This window comes from Epinephelus lanceolatus, chromosome 12, assembly GCF_041903045.1.
Source record: "Epinephelus lanceolatus isolate andai-2023 chromosome 12, ASM4190304v1, whole genome shotgun sequence".
NCBI lineage: Eukaryota > Metazoa > Chordata > Actinopteri > Perciformes > Serranidae > Epinephelus > Epinephelus lanceolatus.
The window spans coordinates 42,298,387-42,310,457 of record NC_135745.1 but is presented as its reverse complement, the minus strand read 5'-3'; the positions used below and the strand labels follow the sequence as shown (position 1 = coordinate 42,310,457).

Below are 12,071 nucleotides of genomic sequence, written 5' to 3'. Positions count from 1 at the left end.
AGCAGTATTTATTGGAACGACTTTGCAAAGCGTCCTGTATTATTGTCTGTTTTAAATGTATGCCCTGACATCACAGAGGCACACAGACACTGGTGGAGGTGTACCACTGAGTTACTCCCCCACCCTGCACTCTGCAACTCTTTCTGCAGTTTCTGGGAAATCAGATGGCTGCTCCTCTCTCTCTCTCTCCCAATGAAGAACACAGCTCTGTGTTTCTCTCAGAGACGATAGCACTGCCTTGGAGAGTCACACACATTTCTACTGTAAGTACACAGCTCTTTTTTTTTAATAGGATTTTGTGTGTACCAGTTCTGCTGCTGTGTCTTTGCTGTGTACTCAGTCTTATAGATTCTGATTGTTTAACCAGAGACTTTAGGTATGATTTACTTGATGTAAACAATGCAATAATGAATGCAGGGTGTAACTGAACATCACATAAATCATCCTTTGGGCAGCTATACCAAAAGGTACAGAAAATAAAAGGAGTTAAAGAAGTTCAGAAGTGCACATTTTACCTTTGAAATGATCTTTATAAAGCACTTGACTTTACTTAGAGACGTTTGCAGAAGGTAATCTCTAATTAACAGTGTCTTAGCTTGTTACTGTTGCTGAAATTTGTTAAATTGTTGCCATATCAAACTAGAAACGTTATTAATCATTAATAAGAAGAAGAACAAGTTTCAACCATTAAATCTGATCAGGTTTTGGACCTTGTCGACTTTTGTGTCAGGGTCAGCTGCAGACTGACTTGGCAGAGATGGCTGCCATCTTGTTTTACATGGATTAGTGCATCTTACTAGTGCCCACCAACGAGGACAACAGGTCTAAGTTAAGAAGAGTGACGTATAAGGTCCAGTAAACCCCAAATGTGATGTCCTCATGTGAGGACACTGGGTCTCAGGAAGATATAACCATTCTCCCACTGATTCACACATTCATTGTCTCCTCAGGAGGGAGGGTAATAACTTTGCTGATCCTCTGACTTTTCATCTAGCGCCATTATCAGGTCAACACTGGTCCAGAAGTCACAAGGTTAATGATCAAATGCCTGCAAATGTAATGATATTCAGGGATGTTCTGATCTGAGACAATCAAGGCATCTTCTCACTGATTGGGACCGACTATTTTGAGCTTCATAGAGCCTGATCTGATCCTGTGTTTTACATCAGCTGTCACACGGGTGCCTTTACTTGGGAAGCTTTTATGATCAGCAACACAACAAGAGCTGCCATCATCAGCTCTGCAACTCTACGCTGTCTGCCTCTCCTCCACTCTGCTGAGCTCCATGTCTGTGTAAGAGCGAGGACTGAGCCTCTCCTGTGGCGAAACACTATATATATTATACACATATATATATAAATATATATATATATATATATATATATATATATATATATATATATATTTATTTATTTATTATTCATGTAATTTAGCTCATTTATGTGCATTCGTTTCATTTCAGCTCAGTGTGAGAGAGTATCTTATCTTTTGCCTTTTGTCATCGGCTATATGGTGCTTCACCATCGACACTGTTTTATTTTACTATCAACAATAATGGAGCTTGTGTTTGTGACAGAACTATAAAAGGTGAGAGATGATGAACAGTTTGGATAGCAGGAGAGTCACAGGAGTGAACTGACACACTTTCTGCTTTCTCTAGTCTCCATAAGAATTGGATCCTGAAGTCAGCAGAATGATAGAGGTGGCAGCGCTCGGCCGGCCATTCAGCCTCGGGATGCTGTACGACCGTCGCAGAGATTCACTGGTCCCTGGTGAGGATGCACATGTGACGTTATTAAATGCGTGTGTGTGTGTGTGTGTGTATGTGTGTGTGTGTGTGTGTTTGCTAGCTGCTAGGTTGCTCAGCTGGCAGCTGTCACTCTGCTGTAACAAGGTTTTCCTCTTTGCTGGAATCCCACACATTTCTTTTAGCGTGTTTTCCTCCATGGCGAACTGCTATTTGTCTGTTTGTTTGGGTTTAACGCTGATCAGTGGGTCGTTTCTAGGGTTGGGAATCTCTCTGTGATAGACGATTCGATACGTATCTAGATACACGGGTTACGATACAATTCAAAAACGATATATTTTTAATACAGAACAATTCGATGCGATTCGATACGATTCGATACGATTCTATGGTTAACATTTGTTGATGTAGACATTAATCATACATTATAAAATAAAGAAGCCAATTCTATAAAAGTGACATTCTTACAGTATTTTCAAATTTGTAAAAGACCACATCCCCAAGCATTGTTGCTGTATGGCACTGGCAAAAATAAAATAAAAAGACAAACAACAACAAAATCACATGTCAAATGTATTTATTTTTAGACATGGACCAAAAAAAGACTTGCTGAATGAAAATCATTTTGTTGGATGGGATCAATATAAAAATGAGAAGAAGTTTTAAACTTTAAGTGAAGTGAACTTTAAGTAAAATTTAAGTGTTTTAAATCTACTTGTTGTGTTGTTTTTATTGTATTGTCTGTGTTTTTGTATGTATCTTATATGGACTTGAGTCTGGAATTAAGTTTATCATAACGCTGTACAATATGAACATAAAGCAGAATAAAATAATAACATGCAATGTAGGGGCAGAATCTGACATCTCCTGTTATTAATTGATATCATGGACTGTGATGACAGCTTATCACTGACAACATGTCAGACTATTTCTCTGTGTTTGCTACACTCTGTGTTTGTCATTTATAAAAAAATAAATCACTTTTCTATAATACATCAATGATATTTCAATGGAATAAATTACTTATTGACTTATTCATACTTCAAAAACAGCATCAATAAGTGATTAACATAGGGGGGGATCAAAATAAAATAAATAAATAAAATAAAAATCAACCAGCCACCCTCCTCCCCTGACAAGTAAAGAACAGTCCCTAAAATGCGGTGAGGTTTGTGGAAATGTGAACGGCTCATTTCTCCTCTGACACGCCACATACCTGTGTGCTGCTACGGCTCGGCTGTTCAGATATTTCTGGGCAGTCATGACACCGACAAAGACTTCTTGGACCGGGCTTCTCGGTCGCCGGTAAGCCATTATCTTGCGCCGCGGAGCACTTTGGCCGCCGTATTTGACAGGAATACGTATTTCTGTCTGTGTCTGTGACCCCCCGTTCAACCCACAACCGACAGGATTCGCCTGTAGTTTCTGCTGCGGCTTGGCTGCTCCCTGGTTTATCCAACCAGCATTAGCTTCTGTTCCTCATCTCCACCGGTCAAGCTGGCGCTGATGTTTACATCCATTATCGTTGTCAGTAATGCCTGCTACGGAGCATGCCGCCGGCTCTCGCGTTGTTTTAGAGATGCAAACTGTTAAAGCCAGTCAACCGATTGCTAGTCTCGCAATACCCGAATCCATGACTCCACAATCGATTCATCTAAGGATTCTTGGCTGATTCGTATCGATTGAGGAGGCTGCTACTGATGCAGCCGTATCTCTCGCTTGTCAAACCGGATATCCGGTCGTATCGGTGAATCGTTCCCAACCCTAGTCGTTTCATGCTGCATTTCTATTGGTTGGTTAGTAGATGTAGGTTGTAACAGCAGTCACACAGTGAGATGGTCATCCCAAATGTCTGTCAGAATTTTATCCCGGGCCATCTTTGATCGTAAGACCGTGACAATGGCCATCCTTGAACCTCTCACTGTGCGACGTAGGACCACCATTTTAGAGCCACGACCAAAGATATCACCACCTTTCCTTCACGTTAGTCATCTTTCGTCTGGAACAGTTTACACCGGGCTTTAGGCACTTTTTGTCACAAGTATTGTACTTTGCTACATTTGTAGTCACATTCTTTACTGAGAAAAAACAAAAGTCACATGAATCAGTCCTGATGAACTGTGTGAGAATTGAACAAAAGAAAGGAGATAAAGCAACATTGCTGACGTGACTGCCTTCATTGAGTGCGTTTACATGGACAGTTTAATTCCCTTTTCATTTGGAATGAAAGTTCATTCCTGTTAAAAGTGATCTTGTAAACACCTAATTCGGAATGAAAATGGCCAATGCGATTGAAAATTCAATCCGATGTAAGGGGCTGGAATATTCCGTTTGTAATTCCGAATGAAAGAATTTCTCGCACTCATTCCTCTTTAAGTTCATTCCAGTATTTCTGCGCATGCTCGTTTCCTTGCCCTTCTGGCGCGACGATGTATATAGCGCGCACAATGACATATATAGCGCGCATAGCAAAGGGCTGAGATAGAGCACTCGGACTCGTTGCACTCATCAGTTTCCATTCTCCACAGCACGGTCTTCTATCTCCCTTCTTCGACCTTCTACCTCCCTCCTCCTCCTCAACAGATGAAGCATTAGCAGAACAAGGTTGTTGTCGTACTGCTGCCTCAAGAATATAAGCAAAACAAGCCTGAAAAAGGCACTAAGAACGGCGTCGTGAAGCATATTGTTATCCGGAGCGAGGACTACAGTGTTTTCTTCCAGTAAACATAAACATGTAACATCTGCCCCGCCCACTATCCAATCAGAAACCTTCCCTGCCCCAACCCTTGCGCGGACCGAATACAGGCGATTAAAAGGCGAATAAACTGATCTCCGTGTAAACCCTCATTCAGAATGAATATTTCCCATATAAACTACCTGGAAAGACATTAATTCCAAATTATTTCATTCAGATGTATCTCATTCTGAATGAGAAGCCATCATGTAACCGCACCCATTGTACTCCAAGCACACTGGTAAAACTTTTAGGAGCAAAGTGGGACAGAGATGCCGAGTAGACTGGTTATAGATGGACATAGTGTAGATTATCTGCGCTGACAGAGTTTGCTGACTAATAGTTGGAGCACTTTTTATATGGACATGTCTTTGATAAAAAGTTATTCACAAGTTACAACTCTGTTGCACTGGCCACTAAGAGCAAGCACAAGTTTATGCTATGTGAAGACCTAAAAATATATTTAGCAGTGACATTTATTTCACATTTTCATTTGGATCTAGTTTTGGATTTTGGATTTCATATGTATCTTAAATAGATTTGTTCATTATTGAAGACTTTTTTTTGAAGTTTTACTGACACCATAGCTAATAGATTAGTGTTTTTCCTCTTTTAGTCTTAGCGTTTCACTGATTTTGTGTCTGACATCCAGTCACTCTATCTAGCAGTTTTACTTCTCTTCTTTTAGACAGGCATAATGCTGTGAGACTAGGGTGACCTATTAGAAGTTATAAGAGAAAAATGTGTTAAAGTGAAATGTTGAAGCCTATCTATCAGCAAGTTTCTTAAAAAAACAAAAAAACAATTTCCATTCCTTGATTCACAATTATTTCCTTCCTTTCTTTGCAGGCATGGCTTTGTGGGACCGTGACGATCTGGTAATACACACACAAGAAAGACTTCAACAGTTGAATACTTTTGAGATAGTCGTATCTGAATCAATTGAGGGCAAATCATCAGCACTAAATGTTGAAGCATCCCTGAAGGCAAGTTTCTTAAGTGGACTGGTGGAGGTTGGAGGATCGGCCAAATACCTGAACGATAGTAAGACTTCCAAATATCAGGCCAGAGTAACACTGAAGTACAAAGCTACCACAAGGTTCCAGGAACTGTCCATGAATCATCTTGGAAGAGGCAATGTGAAGCATCCATATGTCTTCGATAAAGGATTAGCAACACATGTAGTCACAGCTATTCTTTATGGGGCACAAGCCTTCTTTGTCTTTGACCGTGAAGTGTCTGAAAAGGAAGAACAACACGACATTCAGGCTAACTTGAGGGTGATGATCAAGAAGATTCCTTGCCTTGCATTGGATTGCGAAGGTTCACTGAAAATGGAAGACAAGGACAGAGAAAATGTTGAGAAATTCTCCTGCAGATTCTTTGGAGACTTTTCCCTTCAGAAGCCTCCTACATCCTTTCAGGATGCGGTAGAGGTCTACCAAAGTCTGCCAAAATTGTTGGGAGCCAACGGAGAAAATGCCGTACCAGTGAAGGTCTGGCTGTTGCCACTGACGAGTTTAGATTCTTCTGCTGCAAAACTCGTGCGTCAGATAAGTATAAGATTAGTTCATGAATCACAGAGTGTCCTGGAGGACTTCAGTGAGCTGGAAATGAGGTGCAATGATGCACTGAGAACCACCACTGCACAGCAGTTCTCACAGATCAGCAAGAAGATTAAAACTTTTAAAGAAATGTGCTCAGAGTTCAAGCTGGAATTCCAACGAACCTTGGCAAAGAAACTTCCAGCAATCCGAGGAGGAGGAGAAGAGGAAGCTGAGCTCGCAGAGATCCTGAAGAAGAGACATTCTTCTCCTTTCAACAGCAAAGACCTGAACGAGTGGATGGACTGTAAAGAGAGAGAAATCTACACATTAAAGTCTTTCACCAACATGATGAAAAACACCAAGATCGTTCCATCTCAAAATCACCTCTACAACGAAATTCACAGTGCAGAGCATGCAGTGTGTTTTGTTTTCACCTCACTGGGAAGTGCCGAACCCTTCCTCTCAGCGTTATCAAACTACTTAACAGAAACACCCAAACCAGACGAACCTCGAGATGCACATACTGCTGATGTAGAGAGGGAACAATGGTACACCTCAAAAGAAGTTTTAGATGCAATGAGTCACAAAGCAAAGCTCTTCAGTGACTTTGCAGAGGCCAACAAGGAGAACAAGAACATTAAGTTCTTAACAGTTGGTTCAACAAATGAGACACAGAAAGGTTCAAGCATCTACCTTTATAAAGACGGCTTTTCAGTCAGTGAGAACTTTGAGCCACCTTCAAAGCCTGAAACAGTGACAGTCACTGAAACAAACCACAAGAGTGTGACACTGAAGATTTCTCCACCAAAGTTTGGAGCAGAGAACATCACCTCCTACTCTGTTGAGTACTGTGTCAGTGGAGACGATGGATGGAAACAGAAGACGGCATCAGAAGCTGAAGAAGTCACAGTGAGTGATCTGAGTCCTAACACAGAGTACATGTTCAGGTGCAGAGCAGTGACCTCAGCAGGTGTTGGACCAGCCAATGAAGTCAGTGGTTCCATTAAAACCTTACCCTGCAGCCCTCCTGGAAAAATGCAATCATACTCAAGTGAGATATCAGTCAGCTGGGAGAAACCTGCTGAGGTTGGACAGAATGTCCACATTTTGAGCTACATCGTGGAGTACGCCAAAAAAGACAACAGTCTGAAAGAGGAAGATCTCCAATGGAGCCAAAAGATGGCAGGAGCTGAGAGGGTGATCATTTCAGGTCTTCAGCCAGAGACAGAATATGTTGTCAGGGTCAGATGTGATTGTGGTGAAGCTGGAGGAAGCAAAGAAAGCCTCACTGTTACTGTCTGCACAACAAAATCTACACCCCTCACAGACTTCCTCAAAAGTATAAGTGTAAAGATAAGTTCTGAATCTCCCTCAGTTTACAAACTGCCTCTGGATGAAGAAGAAATGGACATAGATGGATGCCGAAGATTCAGCTGTGGCAAAGAAAGCACGAGGAAAAATTGCACAATAATGCTTCTTGGAGAGACTGGATCAGGAAAGTCCACTCTGATCAATGCAATGATCAACTACATTGTTGGTGTAGACTGGGAGGACAATTTCAGATTCAAACTGATTGATGAGGATCAGTCACGATCACAAGCTGACAGCCAGACCTCTGAAGTCACTGTGTACAAAATCAACCACCAGGAGGGGTTTGAAATCCCCTTTTCTCTGACCATTGTGGACACACCTGGGTTTGGGGATGCGAGAGGAACAGGAAGAGACAAAGAGATCACAGAGCGAATCCGAAGACTTTTCACGTCTGTTAATGGAGTCAGTGAGATTGTTGCAGTGTGTTTTGTTACACAGGCCTCTCTTGCACGACTAAATCCAACACATCGATATGTGTTTGACTCAGTGCTCTCCATATTTGGTAACGATGTGGCAGAGAACATTCAGACACTGGTGACTTTTGCAGATGGCAAGCAGCCACCGGTTCTTGAGGCGATAAATGTCTCTGGGCTTTCATGTCCAAAGAATGACACTGAACTTCCAGTTCACTTCAAGTTCAACAACTCTGCATTGTTTGCAGACAACAGAAGCAGCAGTGACAGGGCCTGCGATGAAGACTCTGACGATGATGATGACAACTTTGATGAAATGTTTTGGAATATGGGTGCCAGAAGCATGGAGAAGTTCTTCACTGCTTTGGGTAAAATGAGGACCAAAAGCTTGTTAATGACCCAAGATGTTCTACAAGAACGAAAGCAGCTTGAAACAGCCATTGAAGGTTTTCAGCAGCAAATTAGAGCTGCATTAGCACAACTTGAAGAAAGTGAGACAACAGAGGATCAGACTGAAGAGCCCGAAACAGCCACGACTTTCAATGAAAGCTTTGAGATTGAGGTGGAGGTTCTTAAGCCAGTCAAAAAACAGCTCACAAAGGAAGGAGAGTACATTACCAACTGCCAGAAGTGTTCAATGACATGCCATTACCCGTGTATGATAGCAGATGATAATGAAAAACGTGACTGTGAATCAATAGATAGAACAGGGATGTGCACTGTCTGCCCTGGAAAATGCATTTGGAGTGTGCATGTCAACCAGACATACAGATGGGACTATGTTCAAGTAAAAGAGAAGCAGACACTGCAAGAGCTCAAAGACGAATGCAAACAAGCTACAAAAGAACAGAGGCAAAAGACAGAGATCACTTACACAGCTCACTCTTACGACATGATCGTGTCCCTCATGGATCAGTCAGCTCACTCTGTAACTCGTCTGCAAGAGGTCGCCCTGAGGCCTAAACCTGTGATCACTCCAGAGGACATCGACATGCTGATTGAAGGGGAAAAGTCAGAAGCCAAAGAAGGTTACCAGGCTCGAATTCAGTCTTTGGAGGAAGTGCAGACCTATGTAAAAATCATGTCCATGGTAAATGGATTTCCACTCTTTGACTCTGATTCGGATTCTGAGCCTATTATGGTGTCTGTTTGTGAGTCTGACTCTGAGGAAAACCAGGAGAAGTGCAAATTCATGTAGATTTTAGGAAGACAGATCGTTTGGAGGTCTGCAGTCATGTTAGCAGCACTGTGAGCTTGTCATTACAGCTAAAACCACAATAAATGGATGAATGAAAAAGCCAAAGAAATAGCTGAGCCATGGTATGGACATTGGTATGTACACATGCTTCAATTAAAGTTAGTCTGACGTGATTTTGGAAAACATGTTCATTATAATTATGTCTTAACTTGTTATTACAAACTGCTAAATTAAATAAATTCGTTCTTTGGGATCTGTGAATGCTTTAAATGTCACAGCAGTTCATTCAACTGTTTCTTATTGGTGAAGAACCACACTGACCTGGATGTCATCTCGACATAACCTGAATATTGTTTAAATATGGAAAATTGCAGATGTGACAAAATAATGAAGCACCGGTGCCACTAGTTGTTGTCACACCGATGTTCTTTCCTCTTATTTTTGTTAATAAAACTATTAAGTACTTAAAATATATATTTATTATTTTGAATCACTCTATAATCTGCTAAGGGGATATGCTTAAAAACTATTGTAATTTTTACTTCTCCACGTCAGTCGGAGGTTTTATGTTTTCATGTCGTCTGTATGTCCACACATGAAAGCGGTAGAACGCCTCAAGGGAATGTCTCCAAATTTGGCACAAACATCCACCTGGCCTAAACAATGAACTGATTCGAATTTGGCAATCAAAGGTCACCGTGACCTTGCGTCCATCTCATTCTCGTGAATGCAATATCTCAAAAACAACTTCAAATTTGGCACAAACATCCACCTGGACTTAATGTGATACTTTGCTGATTTCCAATCAGCAAAGTATCACAACAATGTGGGTAGTGTGTGTGTAAATGAACTGTGGCAAATCAATAAAAGAGGTAGTTGAACTTCGTGGCACTACATAAATGATTTGATGTCCTCCACTCAGGTTTTCACCACACCACAGCACTGAGACTGCTCTTATTGATGACTTCAGTGACTTCCACTTAAACACAGATGGTGGCAGAATCTCAGTCATAGTATTACTGTATCTCAGTGTTCTGCTTTGTGACCCCAGAGTCAAGACTAAACATTAAATCAAATATTTATTCATTTCTTAAGCTGCACTGTAGCTTTTAGTTGTTGTTGTTTTTTTAAAGACAAATAACATACACAACATATAGCAATACCCCGCACACCACATAACCCTAACCCTCCCCTTAAGGTTTAATTTAAAATTTAAATTAAAGGTTTGTAGTTTTCATTTAGATATTAATCTTTCTATCATCCAGTATGTTTTAATTTTAAAATTCTGAAATATTAAGCTGGGTGTTTATTTGCCATTTTTGTGTAAATGCTTTGCCAAATAATATTGCAATGTTACTGATCTCTGATTTGCTGTCCCCTAAAATTTTTGTTTGTAAGTTGATTGTTTATTTTCGTAAATCATTATCCACCTTTGGGCTTTATCCCAAAATGAGGCAACAACGGGACAATATCATACGGGACAATATTCCTCTTCGTCACTGCAAAACCTACACAAACAAGTTAGTTCAAGGCCACAAATAGATAGCATCTTGTTAGTGGGTAAAAAGTTATATATTATTTGTAGTTATATTATGCATATAGATGCATCTTGGGTGGTGTTGTAGATAATATTAAATACATCTCCCATGGAATTATTATATTAATTGAGTCTTCCCACTTATTTACAGTATTACTTGGATTTATAATGATGTTAACTAAGTTATATTTCTATATTATCAATTGTATTATCATTCATCCATGGTATAGCATTTTTCCAAACATTGGACATTGATACAAAAATGTTATTTTATTCTAGTGGTGTGCATACTGGGCTGTATACTCATTATCTTACTGTTGCTATCTGTTAAGTCATTTACAAATATAATATTTGTATTTAATAACTGTTTATTTACATAGGGGCGACCTTCTGTCAACAGATTACTACTGAACCATAATATTTGTTGCAACTTGCTGTCTAGTTTATCTGGTGGATGATATTGGTACTGCAGCCATTTTGCAATAGCATCGTCAATGAAAGCTGACATCAAGGAAAATAAATCATTTTTTGGCTGAATGTAAGTGGTGACTTTTAACTGTATGTATGGAAAGAGTTATCCTGATTACTGTCATGATGCCAGCTCCCCAGCTATAGCCTCCTCAAGACATGTCCAAGGCCTGGCCCGGCGCTGACCAATTTTTAACGGCCCTCTGCTTAACCTTCAAAATACACCACATGTGGCCCACCACACAACATCGATTCATCAAGCAAGATCAATCCACATTTTCTTCCTATATTCCTTTTTTTTTTTTTTTTACTGCACTGTAACTTTGATTCTTGTAATTCAGACCTGTCTTAGTATATTTTAACTTTTCATTTTCTGTTCTCTAGTTCTTTAATGAATTGTTTTTATATGTCCTTTTATAATGTGTTTCTTTTTGCACCTTGTCTTGGTGCTGTTGGTGTTTTATGTAGAGCAACTTGAATTGCCTTGTTGCTGAAATGTGCTGTATAAATAAAGTTGCCTTGCCTTATTGTGGCTGTTCTATTATCATTAGCTATGAAAGCATCACCACTAAGCATTTGAACCCACGGTGGCTCTACCAAATATGACAAATGTGTTACACCACAGGAGCTCAAGAACAGCTTTAATACAACACGCAGCCAGCACAACCCTATCACTTAACTGCACACACATAATCTCTGGATGCAGTTAGTGTTACACCCATTTTAATCTAATGTATCATAACCTTCAGTCATGACAACTAAAGTACAGCCATGGCTACAGCCACAGTTAGTGACAGTAGCACCCGACGCTATATTATCCCTTGGGTATAGCCAGGTGCAGCTATAGTCTGTCTCAGTAAGCCTCAGCAGCTGCAATGATGACTTGTACCTGAGCAGCCATAGCTGAGGATGCACCCACATATGCTGTGGCCAATAGGCAGGGTAAGCTACATACTTTGTTGCACATCTTAAAGTTGTTATAACTTACTTACTGTTCGGTCCAAAAGGTTGTCCAGATTTTGGGCTATTTAAGAAATGAAGGTCATGTTTAATGGT

At 40.4% G+C, this 12,071-nt stretch overlaps 1 protein-coding gene across 2 annotated transcripts; it reads left to right on the top strand.

The window, feature by feature from the left end:
* The first annotated feature begins 37 nt into the window (after positions 1 to 37).
* On the top strand, positions 38 to 11,543 carry LOC117271490 (uncharacterized). Of its 2 annotated transcripts, none has more exons than XM_078173452.1 (3): positions 38 to 263; positions 1,661 to 1,772; positions 5,331 to 11,543. In XM_078173452.1, the coding sequence occupies exons 2-3, from the start codon at positions 1,694 to 1,696 to the stop codon at positions 9,008 to 9,010; spliced, it is 3,759 nt and encodes a 1,252-aa protein (XP_078029578.1). In that variant the 5' UTR covers positions 38 to 263; positions 1,661 to 1,693; the 3' UTR covers positions 9,011 to 11,543. The 2 variants fall into 2 exon arrangements, with proteins under 2 accessions (XP_078029578.1, XP_078029579.1); XM_078173453.1 differs by lacking the exon at positions 38 to 263 and adding an exon at positions 638 to 1,293.
* The last annotated feature ends 528 nt before the right edge of the window (positions 11,544 to 12,071 follow it).

Coding starts and splice junctions, on each gene's coding strand:
- LOC117271490 (XM_078173452.1), top strand. CDS start 1,694: ATGATAGAGGTGGCAGCGCTCGGCCGGCCATTCAGCCTCGGGATGCTG. Junction 1,773..5,330: donor CAGAGATTCACTGGTCCCTG/GTGAGGATGCAC, acceptor CTTTCTTTGCAG/GCATGGCTTTGTGGGACCGT.